Here is a 25,713-nt window from a genome sequence, read left to right on the forward strand (position 1 = left end):
TGAGTGGGTTGGGTTTGGTTGGAGTGAAGTTGGACATGTGCTACACATGTTTTTTTCCCCTCCTTCTCAAATTAGCCAGGGAGCGTACAATGTCATAGCAGCAAGCCAATACTAATTCTAAAAGAAACCTTTTTTAGTCATAGAAAACGAGCAAACATAAAGCAAGAATGGGTGATGTCAGTGAAGAATCGTTGCTGGATTATTTCTACTCAGCCCGGGGGAAAGTAAAAAATGCTGATTTAATGAAAATATACAGACCTTTCATTGGTCATAACGACATGCAGCTGCGTGGTAAGTAGCAGTACATTGTATCGAAAATGTGGAATTTAAAAAATGATTTCAACGAAACTGCAACAGTCGCTGTCATCAACTGCTTCGTGATGGATGACTTGACGCGATATCACAGTTTCCCGTCTCGCTCGACATCTGTCACGTATGTAGCTGTCACAATGACATAATCTGTGTGGTCCAGACACATCATATGATAATACATAATTCATTCCTTCCTTTATAACAATTCTATTTCATGAATAGTTTTCCCTCAAACCCATTTGTTTATCATTGTTCCCAATTCCCGGTCGGGTAGCCGAAACTAAACATCTGCTTTACATTAAAGGGCCTTTAAACAGAACATTTACACCAGGAATTCTGTCATTTCCTTTCCTGAGACCAGTTATAGCTGCTTGAATTCTCTGGTGCCTGCTACCCAAGCCTTGCCTCAGACCCAGACCACAACAACCAACCATTTTCACCATTGGACTTTGGTGTTCTGTTGTGGTATTACAACAATGATTCACACTGATAAACAGTGTGATTATGGTGCTGCTTTTTAATTAATACCACTCAGCCCCTGAATCATGAACACAACTCGGCATTATCCTGAAACCTGAGACTTTTACGGTTTTATTTACAACAAATATTTTCTCCAATGTCCTCCCTTAAATTGAGACTGATACCTGAAATTACAATATTGTTACGTTTGACCAATCACTTGCAATGCAATCCACCAGGGCATTATCCCTGCTTGGTACTGGATAAAATAACTAGGCCCTAACATGTTTTGACAGGCGCTAGATGAATGATTATCCAATGTGACCTTGTATTACAGTTGTACTGTCCAGATGCTATCTCAGTGGTACAGTTGTTGACAGAGGTTTCCAAATAAAGCTGCTTTGATATTGTGCTATCTGACATGGCTGGAGTGTCCAATTATGAAAATGATTTCCAGTACATAGTTCCAGTACTTAATTTCTAACAACACGTGTTCCCATTTTTTAATGGGCATGATTGCACGATAATAGTGTTTTAATCATAATGCAATAATTCTGGCCACAGGCACCACCAGCACAACTAGATCGCTAATGAGGTGCTCTTTTATTACGATTGAATAAAGTGGGGACATAGTGGGGAACTTCCCCATAAAGTGGGGAAGTGATAGCTAACATTGCTGTGTCTGTTCAGTTGCTATGGCTATCTGTCTACCTTTTTAGCTAATGAATTACTGAACATGTAAACTGTCACCCCTGTACTAGTAAACCAGGAATTATTTTGTTGATGAGATTTAAGTGGCCACTTCCTCTGGATTTCCTGTTTTTGTGGATGTGAAGTTGTGAGCTATGCAACTGTCTCATTCTAAATGTTCTTTCCCCTCCCTGCTGCTGTCAGGAAAAAGGAAAGAACTCAATTGTTCGGGCCTATATTCTTACATACCTAAACATTCTTTCAAACACTGGGCTTCAGCCATTAGTATTGTCTGTTGAACTAAGATGGCCTATGTTAAGTGGTCTGGCCGGCTAGAGTAATAGATACATTCTCAGAAACAGCAGCCTATACAAACTGACTTCTGTCAGCATCAAGTCTGAATATCGTTTCACAAACCCAGTTGTATCTGTCAAGAGAGGAAGTTAAACAGTAAACTATTATAATAGCCATCAATTTGCAGTTTGTTTGGGTTCCCATAGGAAAGCTTTAATACTGCAGAAATAGACAGATAGGTTGGGGGTGGGCTTTTTGGAGATGATGTGGGAGTAGAGTTGTTTGCATCTCTGCCTGCCTCATGTTGGCAGAGAGAGCCCTGGTTTCCTCTTTGTCCCTTTTCCCAGTCAGTGACTTTTTTCTGAGATGATTGTTTTGCAACTCGAGCTGTGTTTGGCCTGCAGAGGAATGGAGAATAAAAGCCCCTCCCCCCTGGAGCCCCTGTTGTGCTCCCCAAATTGCACCCTATTTCTTATAAAGTGCACTACTTTTGACCAGAGCCCTGGTCAAAAATGGTGCCCTAAATTGGGAATGGGGCGCCATTTGGGACACAAACCTGGCCTCTGCAAGAAGGGGAAAGATGATGAAGTAACAGGGAGGGCAGATCAACCACAATCAGCCACAAGTCTTCACAGGCCACACAATAATCTCAAATAGCCATCATGCGTTCTTCAGGCTCAATAGGTCTATGTCTTGGAATGCCAGTGATTCAACAGTCTGATTTAGAGAGGATATGACTTGTCAACTAGAAAGATCTAGGGTCTCCCAAATGGTGCAGCGGTCTAAAGGTACTGCATCGTAGTTCTAGAGTAATCACTACAGACCAGGGTTCGATACCAGGCTGTGTCACAGCCGGCCGCGACCGGGAGACCCGTGAGACGGTGCACGATTGGCCCAGCGCTGTTAGGAGAGGGTTTGGCCGGCCGGGATGTCCTTGTCCCATCGCGCTCTAGCGACTCCTCGTGGCAGGCCGGGCGCATGCACGCTGACTTCGGTCACCGGCTGTGCGGTGTTTCCTCCAACACATTGTGCCGGCTGGCTTCCGAGTCAAGCGAGCAGTGTGTCAAGAAGCAGTGCGGCTTGGCAGGGTTGCTCTCGACCTTCGCCTCTCCCGTGTCCGTAACTACCAATTGGATATCCTGAAATTGGGGAGAAAAAGTGGTAATTTTAAAAAAATAAAATACAAATAAATGTAAAAATGAACAAAAATAAATACAAAATAGATAGATCTAATCAATTGTAAGACAATACTTATCCCATTAGAGTTCATTCCATAAGAAAGCTATTGTTACATTATTACACTGTTAGACCAAATTGTATTTCTTATCCTCATAATCCATTTTTTTTCTCTAACCCCCTCAGAGAATGAAAGTCTGGGGTTTTGGGAGAAAACAAAAAGTTATATCACGTTTTTGAAACTTGATATGCCAACCATAGAGATCCTATTAAATTACTAGAGGGGATATGTTATAAACCCCAAAGTTCCAGAATGGGGTGAAAATGGCAGCCATCTTGGCCAGGGTGAAATCCAAAACCAGTCTAATTGGAATGAATTGCAATAGAGGCATAGGTGATGCATTTCCTGCTTTTACTTGTGCAAAAATAAAAGTAAGGCATGTGATGTATCAGAAATTGTGTTATTGAATTATGGTCAACCTACAATCTTGTCATATAGTGAGTAATAGTGAGTCTCATCTCAATACATTATCTACACCCAAGGAGAGGGACAGCATCAGACAGCTTTTTTCCACCACATATTTAAGAGAGACCAACAAAAACGTTTTTGGGGAGAAAATACATTTGGCTCAATTGCAGTGTTGTTTTATTTATCATTATGAATGATTATTGCAGTTAACATAAGGGTATTTGCCATAGTGACATTTTTTTTTTCATGATGAATTTGCTACGTTGCTTTTGGTTAACAAAGACACACACGCAAACCTTGTGGAAAATATAGATAACGGAAGGAAAAGCGCGCCTTTTGCATCCCGTGATATTTTAAGTAGAAATTGTGCACCAATATTTAATTTTAAAAGCCTGTGATACAGTATTCAATTTAGTTCCCTTTAATATAGACAACATGGAGAATTCAATGAATCCAATTTTGTATATAAAATTTTTGCTTGTGTAGCCAGCCTACTCACGCCATTTGAAGAATGGAAATAGACATCTCTTACAAAACACCAAAAAGTGTGCCCAATGACATTCAGCCATTGATTAGGCCTACATTAATTGATGTCTTGCAGACAAATTGATGTCTTTTGTAGCCTGGAAAGTCCATAATTCATGAGTTAATGCTTAGTCTTCACATATCGTGACATAAAACACTACCTTTCTTCCCTTACATTTATCACAGTGTTATGTCATTATTTAGCTTTTAACAATTTACTTGAACTTTGAAATAAACATACTTAAACCCTGTACGAATCATGGATCTTGGAGATCCGGGAAAATGCACTATGTAACAGTGTAACTATGCCTGCGTAATAGAGGTCGACCGGTTAATCGGAATGGCCGATTTAATTAGGGGCGATTTCAAGTTTACATAACAATCGGTAATCTGCATTTTTGGACACCGATTATGTCCGATTGCATTGCACTCCATGAGGAGACTGCGTGGCAGGCTGACTACCTGTTATGCGAGTGTAGCAAGGAGCCATGGTAAGGTGCTAGCTAGCTAGCTAGCTAGCATTAAACTTATCATATAAAAACAATGAATCTTAACATAATCGCTAGTTAACTACACATGGTTGATGATATTACTAGTTTATCTAGCTTGTCCTGCGTTGCATATAATCGATGCGGTGCCTGTTAATTTGTCCTTGAATCACAGCCTACTTCAACAAACAAGTGATTTAACAAGCTGTCGTTGCACCAATGTACCTAACCATAAACATCAATGCCTTTCTTAAAATCAATACACAAGTATATATTTTTAAACCTGCATATTTAGTTAATATTGCCTGCTAACATTAATTTCTTTTAACTAGGGAAATTGTGTCACGTTCTGTGCAAGCAGAGTCAGGGTATATGCATGCAGCAGTTTGGGCCGCCTGGCTCGTTGCGAACTATGTGAAGACCATTTCTTCCTAACAAAGACCGTAATTAATTTGCCAGAATTGTACATAATTATGACATAATGTTGAAGGTTGTGTAATGTAACAGCAATATTTAGACTCATGGATGCCACCCGTTAGATAAAATACGTAACGGTTCCGTATTTCACTGAAAGAATAAACGTTTTGTTTCCAGATTTGACCATATTAATGACCTAAGGCTCGTATTTCTGTGTGTTATTATAATTAAGTCTATGATTTGATAGAGCAGTCTGACTGAGCGGTGGTAGGCAGCAGCAGGCTCATAAGCATTCATTCAAACAGCACTTTCGTGCATTTGCCAGCAGCTCTTCGCTGTGCTTCAAGCATTGCGCTGTTTATGACTTCAAGCCTATCAACTCCCGAGATTAGGCTGGCAATACTAAAGTACCTATTAGAACATCCAATAGTCAAAGGTATATGAAATATAAGTGGTATAGAGAGAAATAGTCCTATAATAACTACAACCTAAAACTTCTTACCTGGTAATATTGAAGACTCATAGTTAAAAGGAACCACCAGCTTTCATATGTTCTCATGTTCTGAGCAAGGAACTAAAACATCAGCTTTTTTACATGGCACATATTGCACTTTTACTTTCTTCTCCAACACTGTTTTTTCATTAATTAAACCAAATTCAACATGTTTAATTATTTATTTGATACTAAATTGATTTTATTGATGTATTATATTAAGTTAAAATGTGTTCATTCAGTATTGTTGTAATTGTGTGTGTGTGTGTGTGTGTGTGTTATATATATATATATATATAATCTTTTCCCCAAATTTTTTTAAATCGTCCGATTGATCGGTGTCGGCTTTTTTTGGTCCTCCAATAATCGGTATCGGCGCTGAAAAATCAGAATCGGTCGACCTCTACTGCGTAACATTTCATTATGTTTCAGCGTGAAAAGTTCTCAAGGGCACACAAATCCAAAATAATGTAGGCCTATGCCATTGCAAAATCGAATGCTTCTAACTGAATTTTAACCTCATCTGAGAGTCACGTTATAGGCCTACTGTCCTTAACGTATACTTGTTGGATGGATTGGCTGTGCATTAGTGTCTAACGGTAGGCTAGCTGTCTAGTGTCCCGTGTGGCTCAGTTGGTAGAGCATGGTGTTTGCAACGCCAGCGTTGTGGGCCAGTACGGGGGAAAAAATAATTTATAATTTTTTTATGAAATGTATGCATTCACTACTGTAAGTCGCTCTGGATAAGAGCGTCTGCTAAATGACTAAAATGTAAAAATGTAATGTAAATGTAAATATAATAAAAATACAGTTTATACAGGTTTTATGCACATTTTATGTATAAATAGCCTCTAAAATATATGTAAATAGACCATAAATGTCTCATATTATTTTTTTCTTGGAAAGCTGTGAGTGCTATTATATGATACAATATCAGTACTTGTTGCATTTACAACTTGTCTAAATCCTATCATCAACTGATTTGAGCCAGTGTATATGGCTGTGAATTGACGGCATTGTTTGAATGGAATGTTGGCATATTGGCAGTTAATTAGAAACATTTATGGAACCATTCCTCTAAAACTAGTAGGCTAGCTAACACATATACAGTGCAGATACATTGTCAAAATCAATATGAATACAACTCCCTGACCAACATAGCTGACTTTTGGACCCTCATAAGAAGGTTCATGCCCATTCTAGTATCCTAATTCCTAATTCTATGATGCCAAAATTGTTAATTTTCCCCAGCCAAATACAGAGAGGAGTTCAAACGGATCATCAACAGGATTGCTGTTGTGAATTCAGATAATGTAAGTGAAGTAGGTGAACTTTTGACCATTTGTAGAAAGTGTGCTGTGATAAGTGTGCATAGTTCTTTAATGTTCCACACTCAAGTTGAGTTGCCTTCCCACTATCTTTACTCAGCCATGGTAGTTAATTTGTTACAAAAAAAAAGGATTTTATTTTCTGTGTCTGTTTACTATGTAGTTTGCTATTCATCAATAGGATTAGGGCCCCAGCCCTGTGTTATCGGTTGTAGGCCTACACAATGTTATTACCATTCAGTTACATAGTAATTAGAAAGGGCAACTTACAAATGCATCTCAAACAGTTAGAATTATTTCCACAATAAAATATATCTTAGTTTAAGAAATGCCACTCTGCATAATGACATTACTTTTAGATCAAAGTTAAACTCTCCTATACAGTAGTCCTATACCCTCCTCCTCATCACCTGCCTGCCGTCTGTCCCCATTAGGGTGAGAAGTACCTGATTCTGAAGAAGAGGTACATGCAGCAGAAGCAGGGCAGTGAGACAGAGCCTGGGACAGACAGACAGGCCAGTCCTGCGGCTAGCACTGCCAGGCCCTCGGCACCAGTCCAGTGGGATGTGTCGGGGGTCTCGTCTCTCCACACCCAGGGGGAACCAGACCTCCAGCCTGACCCGGCCAAGAGGGCAGAGGCGAGGAAGCCTTCACAGGTGATGTGGTGTGGAGGAAGCCCCAGCATTACCGTCAAAGAGGCACCCAAGCAGGAGCACGTGCAGGAGGTGAGCTTCAACCATGATCAGTTTTAATATTTTTGTTTTTGTTTCCCACAAAAAAAGAGGGATGAGATGCATTGATAGGTATGCTAGAAAGCTGAGAAGAACTCACACAAAGAGCATGGCATTAGAGCGGAAGAAGCATGGATTGAAAGCAAGACTTTGATATTATTATCCTTCTTACTAATTTCCAATCTGTCATTTCATGGACTTCTCATAGAGTTCATTCTGTATTGTCTCAGAATTTTCTTTTTACAAACGGCTTGTGCCAGTTACCATATCTTTTACTCAAAGGGTGCAGCTGTTAACAACCTCATTCTGGTTGTCTTTCCCATTTGGTTTGAGCTGTGACATTCTTATTGCATTTCCTAATAAATAGAAATAATTTTACCAAAGTAAAATCCAGCTGTTCAGTTTACACAATCTAGCAGAAGGGATTTTACATCGGCTGCGTTTAGACAGGCAGCCTAATTCTGTTATTTTTTTCACTAATTGGTATTTTGGCCAATCAGGTCAGTTCTGAAAGAGATCTGATGCGAAAAGAGCTTATGTGATTGGTCAAAATACCAATTAGTGGAAAAAATATCAGAATTGGGCTTCCTGTCTAAACGCAGCGTTAGTGTGTCTCCAAGCATCACTTTTAAAGAGAATATATGCTAAGCGGATAATGTCAATGTCCACATAAGTATGTGCAAATAATATCTCTTCTCACACAGGAAAATGGCAACAGCACAACACAAGTGGTTTTGACATGAAGTGGACATATAGTATTCTACCTAGAACTTTGTCAGAGTTACAGTAAGCAGGTGTAAATCAAGAATGCTCTTATTAAATGTAGCATGGAGAGATGGCCTCTGTTGAATAGCAGATCCAAGGTAGGTGACAGATGGGAATGAGGACCAATGGTTGTAGAAAAACAGTACTTGGATTTATTGCAGGAAATATGGCTCGTCTTGAAAACAGTTGTCCATAGCAACATTCAGAATACAAAAACTCGCAAAATGACAGATGATGGCGAGTCTAAAGCTCAGCCCCTCAGTACGGTTCCTACTGCGTTTTAAGACTAGGCTTAGATGTTAAACAGCATAACTAGGGATTACTCCTTTTCCAGTGCTAACCAGAGCCTAACTCTACCCCTTAATAGGAGAATCAACCAGGACAGCTAACATCAACTGCCTATACATACAGGCCGCCACAAACAAACTGCTATGGAGCACGTTGTAAAATGGTGTTCAACCCTGAGCTGAGAGAAAAGGACAGCCTTTCTACATTTGCTCCTAAACCCTGCCCATAATGAGCAACCAATGAGAATGTACAATTAATTAGCTGATCTTTACTTTGTTAATTAGACCAGGCAATACTGTGGAAAACATGAAGTTAATTGCATATTTAGTCAAGTGGACATTAGTTTAAAAGACAGAGCTGCATCAAATAGAACAGGATTAGAGCTACTACTCAGAGAGACTGAAAGCATGGGTGAGCTGCACGCTAATTATCTTAAGTTGCCATACCTGGCTTAAACCTGAGCAATCAACTCTGTAACAAGCAATTAACGTAAGGCACACCTATGCATGGCAATGGATTGGTGTGGTGAATCCCAAATCACCCCCTCGCCTCTACCAACTTGCTCGGAGGGCCTTCCGTTGTCACGTGTTGCTGATGATGACAACTCCAACGATGACTTCCATTGAGTGGCGAGGGGATCAATAAACCCATTAACTTCAGGACACACTTGTGACTTTGAATGATGCAATTTATGTTCCACATTTAATAATAAAAAAATTCAAATTACACTTCAGTGTTGTGATGCAAAAATCCTAGCTAAATGCTTGGCGCATAGAATTAAAAAAGTATTGTCAGATATTATTCATCCTAATCAGACGATGTATGTGGACGATACATTGGAGATAATATAAGACAAGTACTGGAAACAATAGAATACTATGAAATATCGGGGCCTGGTTTTCATTGCTGATTTGAAAAGGCTTTTGATAAAGTACGACTGGAGTTTATATATAAATGCCTAGAATATTTCAATTTTGGGGAATCTCTTATAAATGGATTAAAGTTATGTATAGTAACCCTAGGTGTAAAATAGTAAATAATGGCTACATCTTAGAAAGTTTTAAACTGTCTGGAGGAGTAAAACAAGGTTGTCCACTATCGGCACATCTATTTATTATTGCCATCGAAATGTTAACTGTTAAAATTAGATCCAACAATAATATTAAGGGATTAGAAATCCATGGCTTAAAAACAAAGGTGTCATTGTACGCTGATGATTCATGTTTTCTTTTAAAATCACAATTAGAATCCCTCCACGGCCTCATAGAGGATCTAGATACTTTTGCTAACCTCTCTGGATTAAAACCAAATTATGATATTGGATCACTAAAAAAATGCAAATTTTACATTACCGTGTAGTTTACCAATAAAATGGTCTGACGGGGATGTGGACATACTCGGTATACAAATCCCAAAAGAAAGAAATGATCTCACTCCAATACATTTTTATAGGACGTTAGCAAAAATAGATAAGATCTTGCTACCATGGAATGGAAAATACCTGTCTATTTGTGGAAAATTCACCCTGATTAACTCTTTAGTCATATCACAGTTTACCTATTTGCTTATGGTTTTGGCTACACCTAGCGACCTGCTTTCTAAATGATATGATCAAAACATATTCAAATTTATTTGGAATGGCAAGCCAGACAAAATTTAAAGGGCCTATTTATATAACGAATATGAATTCAGAGGGCAGAAATGATTTCATATTTAAGCATTGGACCTCTCACAAAAGGCATCAGTCTTACAAAAGTTATACTTAAATCCAAACTGGTTCTCTAGTAAATTGGTAAGAATGTCTCACCCCAAGTCCAAGAATGGCCTTTTTCCTTTTATTCAGATTATAACTGCTCACTTTCGGTTGTTTGAAAAGGAAATAATATCTAAAATATTGTTATTTTTTAAACAAGCCTTAGAAAGTTGGTTGCAATTTCAGTTTAATCTACCTGAAAAGACAGAACAAATAATACCACAAATATTGTGGTTAAACTCAAATATACTAATTGATTTTTTTTAAACGTATTTTTCGATAAAGTGTTTTAAAAAGGTATAATTTTAGTGAATAATATCATAAATAGGACTGGTGGAGTTATGTCACACATGCAGCTAACACAGACATATGGAAATGTCTGCTCTACCCAAAATTACAACCAACTAATTGCAGCATTACCACAAAAATGGAAGAGGCAAGTAGAAGGGGAAAAAAGTAAGGAACTTGTCTGTCGGCCCTGCATTAATGAACATAAATGGTTAAAGAAATGTGAAAAATAAAAACATATACCAATTTCATTTAAGGACCAAAGAATTGACAGCTGTGCCATATAAATTGCAAATTAGTTAGGAAGAGATTTTCCATGTACCCATTCCATGGCACATGGTTTATGAATTGACACGCAAAACAACGTCGGATTGAAAACTTTGAATTTTTCAATTTAAATTACTATACAAAATTATTGCAACCAATAGAATGTTATAAATATGGGGGCAACAATCTTCCCAGCTCTGCAGATTTTGCTGTGAGGAGGCAGAGTCATTAGATCATTTATTTTGGTACTGTCCATATGTAGCTCGTTTTTGGTCACAGGTCCAGGAATGGCTGAAGAATTGCAACATTCGCCTAGAACTAATGCTGCAGATAGCAATACTGGGTGATTTGAAAAGCCATAGTCAATCAATCAATAATATAATAATTATTTTAGATAAAATGTTTATCTTTAATTTATAATCTGTAGAAGCTATGAGAATAGAAAAGTTCAGTACTTTTGTGAAACATCACAGCACAGTTGAAAAATAATGGCAAATAGAAATCCAAAATGGATGGTGTTAAGAGATAGATGGGAGGGGTTGAATGGAGCTGAAGGGTGGGACTAATAACAAGATAACCAATGTAAAGCATACGAGGTCTGTAAAATGTATATCGTTTCAGAAATGTTGTGAAATAGCACAGTTACAAATAGAAATCAAACTGGATGGACATCCGGAATAGAGGAAGGACTAAAAACAAACAAAATATAACTATTGTAAAATAGATTGTGTCTGTAAAATGTGTATAATATGTTTAAACTGAAGGTAGAAGCCTAAGTGTTATTGTTTATTAGTTTACTCCAATTGGGGGAAGGGTGGTAAGGTTTGCGGGGAATAATAGGTATATTCTTAAAGTATGTATATCTATATAGGTATGTGTATGTATGTATATGTATGAATGTTTATGTATGCATATGTATATGTATGGGTATGTATGTATATGCATATATATAGTTACCAAAAAAAATACATATGGGGGATTGGAAATGATGCAGACAATTACATTGATGGAAGCAACAATCTTTCCGCAATATTAAGCTGATCCAAACCTAAATAAATAAAAAAAATTAAAAAAAAATAAAAAAGATGTAATCCTCCGTAACAGTTAAACATTTAATTTGGAAGGTATTTCATTTGTTAAATGTGTCAAGCCTTGAAATCAGAGGAACATATGCACTGGCATATAATTAGGCACGCCTCGCCATTATTTTGTATTCAATTGTGCAAACTCCAAACGTAATGCGTTTCGTGATGCGATAGCACTTGGCTGTGGAGCCTTCAACCTTGCCGGCTTGGAGGGTCTAATTAGCTCCTACACATTCGATCATTTTCATTCCCTCAGCTTTGGGACACTTGTGCGTATGGCGGTGCGTGTGAACGTGCAAATGGAGGGGGAAGGGGGTGATTTGGGATTCAGCCATGCACTTTATCTTAACCACACATGTATATACTTTTAAGCATTTTAAATGACATTAAGACCTTTTTAAAATGGTGTTGAGGCCAGACTAAGGCTGCCTCATCACAGCTTAATTCTGTATGTTGTCTCTGTGCCTCCAGGACCTGCACACTGAGAGGACCCCCTCACCGTCCATTTCAAAGAAAACCCTAGCGCACAGTAACGGAGAGGATGAGCTAGACAGGGACTCCGGGTCAAAGGTGAGAGGCTAGTGACAGCAGGAGTAAATCTCAAAAGTATTTTCCTCAATTCCTTGCGTCCTCTCTCCCCGCCTTATCTTCTCAAAAAATCGGAGGGAAACGCAGAGAGTGTTGGAGAAGTTCTAAGGAGAAGATGTCATCCAATTCTCTTCTCACCTCCCTCTCAAAATGCCAGATGGAGGTGAGGAGAGCAGGTCCTGGAGCCAGAGCAGGGGCGAAAATCTGATATCAACTTTGGAGGGGACAATTACATGAAATTTTCTCAAGAGCAATTCCTGAGGGGGACACCAAAAGTAGTGCTGTAACACATAGCCTACATTGTAATATGGTAAATGTATATTGAGGAACCAAAGAAATAAGGTGTTTGCCGTACTCCTAACTACCGGTACCCAAAACTACACAACTAATCACAACAGCAATACCATTGCCTTTAACAAATCTTAGTTCAGTCACCAGTTTAAGTTGAGAGTGTGGGTATCCATGGCATTTTCCAATTATGTTCCTATTTTACAAGTAAAAAAAATTGAGAACCTTTCATAATGTTGCCAAACAAAGACTCAACAAACTTACCTGAGACTCCCTGTCTCTGCCAGTCTGTCCCTGCATATCTGTCCCCAACTCTGCTGTCTGTGTGCCATCTGTTGTCTGCTCTGCCTAATGACATCATTGTGAAACATTTCCATTAGAATTTCATTTCTTTCTTATGAACATTTTATCAACTAGTCTTTGAGATATTAGGCTACTAGGGTTCTTACTATGTGTTTTGGTGTATTGAAAAATACTCTGATGTCCGTCTTTTATTTTTCTGCCATTTTTCTACCTGGCTGTCTGGCTGGCTGGCTACACACACACACAGTGTGTAGGTTATTTACAGTAGGAGATGGGCTTCTATCATCTTCTATCATTGTATTTGGGCTTCGATCTAAAAGGTAGCTAGCAAATGTGAAACGGATTAAAATGACAAGAGTTGACAGCTGTATGAGTTCACCATTTACACAACATATGCTGCAACCTTTTGTAATTTTAACCGTTTGTTTCATATTGGCTGGCTTCCAACAATAGCTGAATTTGCAAAGCTAGCGAGCACCAATTCAGTCTCAGTGGTGTTTGCTATAATCTTTGCTACCCGGGTTAAATAAAGGTGAAATAAAATAAATAAATAAAAGTTCCCTTGCGACAATTTAGCTTTTGCAACGAGACCATTAAATATATTTAAGACAATGGTAGAAGAGAGTGTAGTTCTGTTCAGTTTGGACTTCAGTTTATCGCTAACCTTATCACAGGGACTTTGAAGCACTAACTTACATCATCTGCATGCTTATCTTGGAATAAATTGACGATAGCAAAGATTCCATCTTTGACGACGCCACATAAATGGAATAGGTACTAGCTAGCTTAATAGTTAATATTTGCGCGCTAGCTCTGCATATTCAGCTAGTGTGTGTGCGCGATTGACTAGATTAACCTCACGTCAGTTACGTTCATTGAGTGCCTTTCAGACAGTAGATACGACCCCTCTGTTACCTTGCCAACTAAGGAACTGGCAGTGGCTCAAACCATTGTGAGGCAAAGGGTGGGGGGGTCGCAATCTTTTGAAACTTAAAAACGCGCTATTAAGGGTCTATAATCAGCACAATTGCTTTCATTGCGTATTATTAATATTATTTAAATTACATAGTTATGTTTCAGTGATATATTGGGGGGAACAAATCATATTTTTCCCAGGATGGGGGGTCGTGTCCCCCCCGCCCCCCGGAATTTCCGCCCCTGAGCCAGAGGACACGAGGAACAAGGAAAATACTTTTGAGATTAAACTTTCCCCTAATGTTACTTTGTAACATTTCACCGTGTTGGACATTTACAGGCCTTTGCCTCTGCCTCCCTAGTAATACTTCTCTACTTTCTCTCTCTGAACCAAATAGTGAGTCATAGCAGGAACTGTTGCTGCAAAATTCCACCAGATGGCAGTAGCTAAATTATCTGGATTTAAAACAAACTGTGGATGTTTGAGAGTGGGAAACAATATGAAGGGGGCAACCATTAGCATTTGAATGCTGCCCTTTGTTCTGTCATTATGTAAAGCAAGTTGCAACAACATGTTTGAACTCATTAGAAAAATAATTCAGATTTTTGCCCATTAAACAGATTGAGATTAATCTAGAAAGATATAGGTTTCCTTGATGGCCCTAAACCTACAAGGAGGAGGTGAGACGGCCCTGGCGGAGGGGTGCCAGGTAAATAACCTCTCCCTCAATGTCAACAAAACGAAGGAGCTGATCATGGACTTCAGGAGAGAGCACACCCCCATCCACATCGACATGGAGAAGGTGAAAAGCTTCAAGTTCTTCGGCGTACATATCACTGATAATCTGAAATGGTCCACCCACACAGACAGTGTGGTGAAGAAGGCGCAACAACGCCTCTTCAACCTCAGGAGGTTGAAGAAATTTGGCTTGGCCCTTAAGACCCTCACAAACTTTTATAGCTGCACCATTGAGAGCATCCTGTCAGGCAATATCACCGCCTGGTACGGCAACTGCACCATCTGCAACCGCAGGGCTCTCCAGAGGGTGGTGCAGTCAGCCCAATGCATCACCGGGAGCACACTGCCTGCCCTTCAGGACATACACAGCACCCAGTGTCAAAGGAAGGCCAAGAAAATAATCAAGGACCTCAGCCACCCGAGCCAGGGTCTGTTCGCCCCGCTATCATCCAGAAGGCGAGGTCAGTACAGGTGCATCAAAGCTTGGACCGAGAGCAGGAAAAACAGCTTCTATCTCAAGGTCATCAGACTATTAAATGGCCATCACTAGCCGGCCTCCACCCAGTACCCTGCCCTGAATTTAGTCACTGTCTCTAGCCGGCTACCACCCAGTTACTCATCCCTGCAGCTTAGAGGCAGCTGCCCCATGTACATAGACATGGAACACTGGTCACTTCAATAATGTTTACATACTGTTTTACCCACTTAATATGTGTATACTGTATTCTACTCAAGGCCATCCTATATAACTTTTGCTGTACATATACTATTCTATCCTACGTATTCTTCAGATATACTACATATTCTATCCATATACTGTCCATAATGTCTATACATCCCATCACATATATACACTACCGTTCAAAAGTTTGGGGTCACTTAGAAATGTCCTTGTTTTTTAACGAAAAGCAAACTTTGAAAGGCTAACACAAAATAAAAATGTCTTAGATTTGTCCTAGACCTCAAAAGTGGTCTCCTGATGTGGTTTAAGCATTGTTGTGGATTTAGAACATCCAATTTGGTTGTTTTTTCTATATAAAAAAAAAAAGTGTCATTTTGAAAATAAAACCTGGAAAACAACGGAAACCTAGAATAACTAAACGGAGAAAACAGAATTTTTGTAAAAATATAACACATTTTATAGGATCCTACATATAATATAATAACCATTACATCGAAGTTAACTTGGAGTCAAGAGATATGTTGCACTGTAAACCTAACCACCACATTGTGGAAAAGCATGAAAAGTTTATAGGCAGATTTAACTTTACATTGTGGTTAAATTATCATGCAAATGTCCAATATAGGCTAAATGTCGAGGTTAGGCTATTATTTTAATGCTGGTGACATGATGATTGGTGTTTGGCTGCCAATTATCAAATACAATGATTTTGTTCTTATCCATATCTCATCATATAACCTGTTCACTTTATCAGCAAACTCTTGTCTAAAGTGCATGGGCCAATGCCAGATTGGGCAAGATTGTTATTTATTGCAACTTTTTTTTGTGACAAAACCATCAGTAGAGTTGAAAATGTGATGGAAACCCATTTACTTTTATTCGGTACATAGGAACTTAACCGCAAAAGTCATTTTTATGTGCACTATGTTATCACACACAGCTTTTTATCAGCAACAGGTCAGTTTGACGGAAACACACCTGTCGTGGAAAAAAAATAATTTTGCATTTTGTTTTTATGCAGTTTTCACAATGTTCACATTCAAATCTGTCGCCAATTGGATGGAAACTTAGGAACACAAGCTATCTTGTTGAATAGGATGTAACTAGATCTCTACAACTACATAGATCACAATAACCTAAAAGGGCCTCCTGAATCTCACCACCTCTCTTATGTGACAACATTAGAAAGTGGGAGTTGTATCAAAAAATCATTGATGCTGTGGAAAGAACCAGTTGTCAGCAAATATTCCCCTGTCTAAAAAAGCTGTTACACTGTGGCTGGTTGAACTTCCTCTTTGCGCAAAAAAAACCCCAGTTGTAACTCTGCCTGTGCTACTCTCATTTGCTCTTGAAGAGCTTGGGAAGCTGAAGTATCACTCTGTTCTAAAACTGTGTTCTAAACCCTGGTTCTAAACCTCAAGACAAAGAGAATGGAATTACATGACAGAGAGGAGGAAATTGCTGAGAGATTCACTTGACAAAATGAAACTCAACTATAAAAAAAATTCTGCCCAACAGTATTTTCCTTCCCGTGTTATTTTTATTTCCAGCAGAGAAAAAGTGGACATGTGCCAGTGGATAAATAGGCCTCCACTTTTCGTGTTAAACAAGGCATGTATGACAGCGACATGAAAGACTTTTGTGTTTTTACATCATGTCCCTGTATGATCTCAGAACAATTAGCAATCAAGTGGTTGACAAAACAAAACATATAGAAAACGGCCATTTTCTCCCCACATTAATCAGCCAGAATGACACTTTTGTGCATTCAGAGAAATGTGTTCTTTATTTTCGGGGCATTTCTGACTATGTTTAAAACAGAGGGGAACACAGTCTCTGACCAATGTAATTAAAAACATTTTTTTAACCATTTATTTAACTAGGCATGTCGGTTAAGAACAAATTCTTATTTACAATGACAGCCTACGCTGGGCCAATTGTGCGCCGACGCTGGGCCAATTGTGCGCCGCCCTATGGGACTCCCGATCACGGCCAGATGTGATACAGCCTGGATTCGAACCAGGGACTGTAGTGACACCTCTTGCGCTGAGCTGCAGTGCCTTAGACCGCTGCACCACTCGGGAGCCCTAAGGTCCACAGACAGACATGTCTATTGGTTAACAGTGGAGTTCACAGTTATTATTACATTGACCCCTTGGTGTGAAAAGCTCTGTTTGCCTCCATCCTACCTATCTGTCTGTCTGTCTGACACTTGTTGGATCACTTTGTGCCTTTTTGATGTCTGAGGTGATAAACATATAAACATTGTGATTGATTTGTGTGTGTGTGTGTGTGTGTGTGCGCGTGTCTGCGCGTGTGTGTGCGTGTATTAGGACATTCGTTCTTCATTCCTATGTGGAACAACATAAGGCCTTGGTTGGGAGAGATTCCCATGCTGCTTCAGCATGCTGGATCAATAATACTCATGATATTACTCATATAATTTGTCTTATTGTCTGTCTCTTTCAGTCCGAGTCGGAAGAGGAGTGTATGGGCAGTATGCGCTCCACCCCAGTGGCTGTGAGTTTCCACATTTATATATGCTAATATATACAGTAGCAGTCAAAAGTTTGGACACACCTACTCATTCAAGGGTTTTTCTATATTTTTACTATTTTCTGCATTGTAGAATAATAGTGAAGACATCACAACTATGAAATAATACATATGGAATCATGTAGTAACCAAAAAAGTGTTAAACAAATCAAAATATATTTGCGATTCTTCAAAGTAGCCACCCTTTGCCTTGATGACAGCTTTTCACACTCTTGGCATTCTCTCAACCAGCTTCATGAGGTAGTCACCTGGAATGCATTTCAATTAACAGGTGTGCCTTGTTAAAAGTTCATTTTTGGAATTTCTTTCCTTCTGAATGTGTTTGAGCCAAGCAGTTGTGTTGTGACACGGTAGGGTGGGTATACAGAAGATGGCCCTATTTGATAAAAGACCAAGTCCATATTATGGCAAGAACATCTCAAATAAGCAAAGAGAAACGACATTCCATCATTACTTTAAAACATGAAGGTCAGTCAATCCGGAAAATTTCAAGAACTTTGAACGTTTCTTCAAGTGCAGTCACAAAAACCATCAAGCACTACGATGAAACTGGCTCTCATGAGGACCGCCTCAGGAAAGGAAGACCCAGAGTTACCTCTGCTGCAGAGGTTAAGTTAATTAGAATAACTGCACCTCAGAAATTGCTGCCCAAATAAATGCTTCACAAAGTTCAAGTAACAGACACCTCAACATCAACTGTTCAGAGGAGACTGCGTGAGTTAGGCCTTCATGGTCGAATTTCAATAAGAAGAAGAGACTTGGTGAACAGATCATCTCTGCATGTGTTGTTCCCACCGTGAAGCATGGAGGAGCAGGTGTGATGGATTTCGGGGTGCTTTGCTGGTGACACTGTCTGTGATTTATTTAGAATTCAAGGCACACTTAACCAGCATGTCTACCACAGCATTCTGCAGTGATATGCCATCCCATCTGGTTTGAGCTTAGTGGGACTATCATTTGTTTTAAACAGGACAATGACCCAACACACCCAGGCTGTGTAAGGGCTATTTGACCAAGAATGAGAGTGATGGAGTGCTGCATCAGATGACCTGGCCTCCACAATCACCCGACCACAATCCAATTGAGATGGTTTGATATGTTTACACTTTTTTGGTTACTACATGATTCCATATGTGTTATTTCATAGTTTTGATGTCTTCATTATTATTTACAATGTAGAAAACAGTAAAAATAAAGAAAAACCCTTGAATGAGTAGGTGTGTCCAAACTTTTGATTGGTACTGTACATGTTAGACATGAATATTCATAATACTGTACATACTAGTTGTGTGCTTTAAGGGCACTATCCATTTGCTTTGTTCATCCACTCCCAATCCCTACAGCTGGACCCTGTGGAGAAGGAATGGATCTACTCTGCTACTTGTGGCCGTCTCTCTGACCTCTCCCAGCTGCTAAAACAGGAGCCCTCCCTGGCCAACAAGAAGGTAACCTCTACCCTTCCACCTCTGCCCTTCACAAAGGCCAAGGTTTCCAAAACTACCTTGATATGTCTGCATAACATTGCAGTATACATCTTGTGGTTAAGTGGGTAGCTTTGTTTTATTTGATGCAACCACTAAATTTAGTTTCCCTCCTTCCCTTTCCTTCATTTGACTAAACCAGGACTTTGTTTCAGTGAGTATACTTTCTCCACAACTTTGATTAGGAATATTTGTATTACATTTCTATTATAATTGACTGATTGTTCTTTTTTTTTTTTTTTGGAATCTGCTATGACTGTCAGGGGGTAAGTGAATTAAGTATTGATATCCCCTACTTTATATCTTGTTAATCTCAATTCTTGACAATCATTTTCTAGATTTCTTGTACTGAAAGTTGATCATATTCTGAAATGATACCTATTGTTTTATGAAACCTATAAAAATGCATTTACAATAGTCGACATTCCATTGTTATTTTTCCGTTAATTGTATTCTAAAAACCCTGTGATGTACACACATCAAGATCATGCATTTCAAAGGCGCCGCTTTCAAAAGGATTATGGAAGATAGCTTTTTAGCTCCTGGAGCCCCCCCCCCCCTGACAACCCAAATCCCTTTATTGGTCTCCCTGTGCGCTCAAGAGATTTGGGTTCATGTTTGTTGTCCCTCCCCTGTGTTGGGGTTCTCACACTGTCCTGTGTCAGACCACCTTCTAAGACCTATCCCTAAGCCCCTGCCATCAGCATCCCCACCCAGACAAGATACCAGGGTCGCCATTGAAGTGCAGGGAGATGGGAGCGGGGATTAGAGAGAGACTCTTAATGCACCACAAAGACTTCAACCACTTAAAGATAATCTGAAAGTTATAGAGCAGGCCGGGATTAATTGAAGAACAGTGTTGGCCGTGTCCCCGGGAAGGAGCTAAATCTTCCTCTCCTTTGATGCCCCCACCTTCACCCTTCGGCGGTGAAGTCACTCTTACCTAGGGCCTGAAGTTGAGGAGGTCTGGGTGCTGTTTGTGGACTAGTTCTGTCCCTATCAGACAAAGTTTAGACCACTCATAAACTTTGACCTTTCCAATAGCAGATGAATTGTGTAGCTACACTCTCCTCCTCAAGTGTCATTGACAGGGAATGGCTAATTCAAAGACCCACATATGTTAACCCCATCTAACATATCCTATTCCTTCCTGATCTCTCTCTCCTTTTCGTCCTCTACACGTGACATGTGCTCCCCCCTTCTGCCGTGCTGGACTGTGACGTACTTCCTCTCACCCTGCAGTTTGTAAGTAAATCATTCTCCCATCACTCCTCAGTGGTCTTACTATGAACAGGAAAGTGTCACAGGCCATAGGTCATTTTGTCCGATGTTTCCTCTTGACCAACCCTTGTCCCTTTGGACACTACTTACTCCCACATTGGGTGCATGACACCCACCCACACACACACTGAGTCTGTCATCGGTCAGGCAGGGACGCGGGAGGTGGCCCCAGCGGGCTGGGACAGGAACGAGAGGCACGAGGAGGGGATAACGCCACATCCTGTCCCACCTCGTCCATCACTCCCGCCCACTAGGAGACCCGCCAAGCTGCCACTCAAACGGCCCAGCCGACCAATCCGTCTTCGGCGTGTGACAGGGCGGTCAACAGAGATGGAGATACTCAGAGCCAGACTTCATCTATCACAATCTGTCAATCTGTGTCCCAGACTGGTTTTGGATATCTAGAGGTGTATCTCCCCCCCCCCCAACTGCTCCGAGTCCTAATATCGAGGTTGTGATATAGTTCACCAAGTTCCTGGTATAGTAGCGTGTAATGCAGGAGATGAAGAAATGCCATTTAAGGCCTTGAACAAGCACAAGGATGTTCATAGATGGTGAGCTCAAGCTGCCTAACCAACTCTATAGTAAAGGAAATACCTTTACTAGTCTTGATTGACAAAGGTAACCTACTTCTCGTCATTTTTCTGCCCTCCCTGTTCCATGTCTGGAGTCAGACTGAGAAACATAGATGTTGTGGTTCAGAGGCTGACATTTGCAGCCAAGCTCTGCACACTCAAGCATAAGTCCCACGCAAACCACATACAACTTTCTGACATAGTGCCGCTGCTGTGATCAACTGTGTTACTCTTGTCAATGGGTCTCTGAGTCCTGAGCACTTCAGGCTGTGTAATTACGGGCGATTCAGCAGGTGAAATTGTGGGCAATTGTGTGCATGTTGTCTGTGAGCGTGTGTGTTTGCGCGTGCATGCCTATGTGTGTGTCTGGGTGTGAGTATGTCCCTGTGTGTGTGCACAGGGGGCACATGGCGTGGTGAGGCCCTAGCCTTTTCTTTCTGATGGCTGAGTGCTGACAGTGGGGCGATTCCTGGGTGGGTCTCCCTCGCTCCCCTCTGAGGGTCACACCAACATCATCAATCTTCCTCCCTGTGACAGGCGGCTGCCCCCCCCCCCCCTGGTGTGGGCACAGTGCAGTGTTGTTTTGTAATTAGGCTCTGTTAGATGGCAGGAAACCATCCCTTCGTCCCTCCCTCTACCTCTCCCTCCATCTCTCCACTCCTCCTGTGCACAGCTGGCCCACTGCTTCAGCCAGCCTATCAGGACTCTCATCTGATCCACACTGTTGAAACCACTTGGTAGAGGAGAAATGATGCTATGCCAATTACTATCTACTGACTAACCACTACTGGGAATGTATCTACAAGTATCTGTGTATACAGTGAGGGGAAAAAAGTATTTGATCCCCTGCTGATTTTGTACGTTTGCCCACTGACAAAGAAATGATCAGTCTATAATTTTAATGGTAGATTTATTTGAACAGTGAGAGACAGAATAACAACAAAAATCCAGAAAAACGCATGTCAAAATATTATAAATTGATTTGCATTTTAATGAGGGAAATAAGTATTTGACCCCATCTCAATCAGAAAGATTTCTGGCTCCCAGGTGTCTTTTATACAGGTAACGAGCTGACATTAGGAGCACACTCTTAAAGTGAGTGCTCCTAACCACAGCTTGTTACCTGTATAAAAGACACCTGTTCACAGAAGCAATCAATCAATCAGATTCCAAACTCTCCACCATGGCCAAGACCAAATGAAAATCATTTTATAACATTTTTGACATGTGTTTTTCTGGATTTTTTTGTTGTTATTCTGTCTCTCACTGTTCAAATAAACCTACCATTAAAATTATAGACTGATCATTTCTTTGTCAGCGGGCAAACGTACAAAATCAGCAGGGGATCAAATACTTTTTTTCCCTCACTGTATGTCAATACAATACAAGCATTTCGCTACACCCGCAATAACATCTGCTAAACATGTGTATGCAACCAATACAATTTGATTTGTGTGTACATCAATACAATTATCTGTGTGTATGTCAATACAATACAAGTGTCTTTGTGTATATGTCAGTACAAGTCTCCGTGTATATGTCAATAAAATACAAGTATCTGTGTATACATAAATAGGGCAACTCCTGTGTCGGTGTTGCAGTAAAGTGCTTTTGTTCTGTATAGGGAAATAGTTTGGTTCAAATAACTGTATTTTGTGAATGGCTCACATTTCCCTCCTTGTTCTGGACACAGACAGCTCTACACTGGGCAGCCAAACATGGCAAAGAGGACATGGCTACCATGATGGCTAACGCAGGAGCTGATGTTAACACTAGATCTGTGAGTATGCTCTTGTTTTTTTGTGAAAATGGGGTGTATTGTGTTCTGTATTATAATTTCTTATGCTGTTGGAATGGTATGTTATAAAATATTGTCGAACTGTAGTAATAACATTACTACTATTTTTATTTTCTTTCAGCATGTGAGTACCTCCTCTTTCAGTACAGTATATCATACACAGGAAGTGATCAGGCAATAGGTATGTTGTTTGTATATTTTGGAGGCCAGCCAGGCAGATTGGTTACCAAGGCAACGAGCCTATGGGTTGCAGCCAGGTTAGTTATGTTGTTTTCTGTGGTGTTGGTGATGTAATGTTGCATCGCAATGGTTCCTGTGAAGATCGAGCTGTGCAAATGCAATACAGCAGTCAAGACACACACAGTCTTGTATAACTAACCTTGTGGGGATACATTCAATTCAAAATCCTATTTCCCCTATCCCCTAACTCTAACCCTTACCCTAAACCTAACCATAGCTCCTAACCCTAAAACTAACCCTAAACCTAATTCTAACCTTAACCCCCTACAAATGGCATTTTACCTTGTGGGGACTAACAAAATGTCCCAAGTCGGTCAAATATTTGTTAGTTTACTATTCTTGTGGGGACTTCTGGTCCTCACAAGTATAGTAAAACACGCCCACACAGTGTCTACTAATAAATCATGTCAATTGTGTAAATGTATTACCGTGCCAAACTCACAACTATGGCAATTTTCTGAGAATAACTAGCCAATTATATATGTGGTCATTATGTTGTGTTGCCATAACCTCTGGTAATTTGTATATTCTCTCCTTTCATGTTTTCATTGGCTGTGTTGGGGCCATGGGAAACTCTAGGGGGTAGGTATTAAAACGCCTTGTACATTTTTCCAGGGTTAAACCTTGAACTCTGCGCACACACAGTGGATGTCAGAGATTATGTTCAAATAGCTGTATTGGACAGCCTGTTTTGTTCTTGAAACAAAAAACATGGTTATACAATTTGCATTATACCCCTATGTCTTTGGTGGGGAATACATTTGCATCATTTTCCACTTTTTGTTTTGCAGGGCTATACACCCCTGCATATTGCAGCATTGCATGGCCATCGACACATTTTGGAGCTGCTCATTGGAAAATATGGTAAATGACAGGGAAAGTTAACCCACATGCTTTTTGTATTTTGGGGTGTGGAATGGAGGGTATCAATGCAACAGGTAATCTATTATCTTTCTGCCATCGATTGCCTTTTTCCAGGTACTTGTTTTCTTATAGTCATTGTTTGACATGTTCTTCCTTTCCTCTCAGGTGCGAAGAAGAATCTGCGGGACTACAGCGGCCATCTTGCCTGCCAGTACCTGAACATCAGGGAGCCTACAGAGGAAGACCGAGCAGCTCCAGAGGAGATACGTGAGTGTCTCTTGCTATTTTCTTTTTTGACTCTCTGAAGTCTCTGAAATGTTGTCTAAACGCAAGAAATTAACAAAGACCACAATATTTCCCTCCCCGGTCTGATACAGAATAACATTGTCATAACAATGCCTGTGTCTTTGTTTACTAAGATCAAAACAGAGCCCCAAAAAAGGTCATCCTTAACGTTAGGTGTCAGCCTTACATAGAATGTATTATACAACTACGGTGGTCTGTATTTTGTTCAGAGTTCCCTGAGTTCCATGCCAGAGACCGCAGCAGGAACAGGAAGTTGGTCTCGTTGTTCCAGTCCAAGAAGAAGTGGGGCTCAGCGGAGGAGCTAGCCCCTGTAAAGGAGAGGGTGGCACTAGCGCCCCATCAACTCATGGTCCCCGCATTCAGACCCAGGAAATTCTCACGCTAAGGAAGAAGCTAGCCAAATGTCCCACATTCAACGACATCACAGAAATGACATCACAAAAACATGTTCAGTCACTGTGTGTTTATTCGAATGTTATTGTATGCTTTTATAGTATTTATGCTGTATGCTTTTATGTTGTAGGGAGCTGTAACTATTTAATTATTTAGTTTGTTGTTTACTGCCTTGATTGTATTGTTGCAATCTCCCAAAATTATTTGATTATCATTTAATTCCATTTTAAAAGTAGAATTTTATTCTAGTGAGATAAAATGTTACATTACATACGGAGCTATTTTGCATGCTGCATTTGTTTTCTTGCTCTTTCAATTTAGTGTGTATTTGAATTTTACTTGCCTTTTCCTCACCGTGTTTAGTGAAGACCGTGCCCAAATTTCTAGTTTCCAAGCCGATCTGACATTCCAGATTTGAAGTGCCACGTTTACATGTTGATGATTGCACTATTACATTGTCAGTTGGTTGATTGTCATAAGGGACAATATTTTCTATTGGTTCACCCTCTGTGCATTTCTCATTGTATTTCACGTTGTATTTCTATTGAAGGACAAAACGAGGGACAATATTATTTTATTGGTTCACCCACTGTATTTCACGTTGTATTTCAATTTGTATTTCACATTGTATTTCACGTTGTATTCTTTTGAAAGACAAAACAATACCAGAGTACTGGCATAGAATAGTCAGTTCATAATGAAGTGCCTTATTCAATTGTGAAACAAGTTAGTTGATGTGCCATGGCTTTGCATCATGTTTTTCCTCAAGTTGTTTGTATTGCCTCAATTTGAACCTGCCTCTTCAAGCTTGTTTTGTTTTGCACATTATTTATATTTGAGATATTTTGATATTAAAGTGCTATGTTGTGCTACTAA

At 40.0% G+C, this 25,713-nt stretch overlaps 1 protein-coding gene across 3 annotated transcripts; it reads left to right on the plus strand.

Annotated features, from left to right (window-relative positions):
- On the plus strand, positions 1-25,713 carry LOC106567124 (ankyrin repeat domain-containing protein SOWAHB). Of its 3 annotated transcripts, XM_014136049.2 has the most exons (15): positions 1-291; positions 6,575-6,636; positions 7,086-7,376; positions 12,300-12,398; positions 17,813-17,863; positions 19,243-19,344; positions 19,523-19,534; positions 19,644-19,646; positions 20,623-20,625; positions 22,930-23,016; positions 23,156-23,158; positions 23,854-23,856; positions 24,066-24,138; positions 24,304-24,405; positions 24,654-25,713. In XM_014136049.2, the coding sequence occupies exons 1-15, from the start codon at positions 168-170 to the stop codon at positions 24,827-24,829; spliced, it is 1,191 nt and encodes a 396-aa protein (XP_013991524.1). In that variant the 5' UTR covers positions 1-167; the 3' UTR covers positions 24,830-25,713. The 3 variants fall into 3 exon arrangements, with proteins under 3 accessions (XP_013991524.1, XP_013991525.1, XP_013991526.1); XM_014136050.2 differs by lacking the exon at positions 19,644-19,646; XM_014136051.2 differs by lacking the exon at positions 6,575-6,636.

Source organism: Salmo salar, chromosome ssa13 (genome assembly GCF_905237065.1).
Source record: "Salmo salar chromosome ssa13, Ssal_v3.1, whole genome shotgun sequence".
Classification (NCBI taxonomy): Eukaryota; Metazoa; Chordata; class Actinopteri; order Salmoniformes; family Salmonidae; genus Salmo; species Salmo salar.

Excerpts from the sequence above, each read along its gene's own strand:
- LOC106567124 (XM_014136049.2), top strand. The coding sequence starts at position 168 with ATGGGTGATGTCAGTGAAGAATCGTTGCTGGATTATTTCTACTCAGCC. Across the intron at positions 24,139-24,303 it reads GCTGCTCATTGGAAAATATG|GTGCGAAGAAGAATCTGCGG; the intron begins GTAAATGACAGG and ends CTTTCCTCTCAG. Across the intron at positions 24,406-24,653 it reads AGCAGCTCCAGAGGAGATAC|AGTTCCCTGAGTTCCATGCC; the intron begins GTGAGTGTCTCT and ends TATTTTGTTCAG.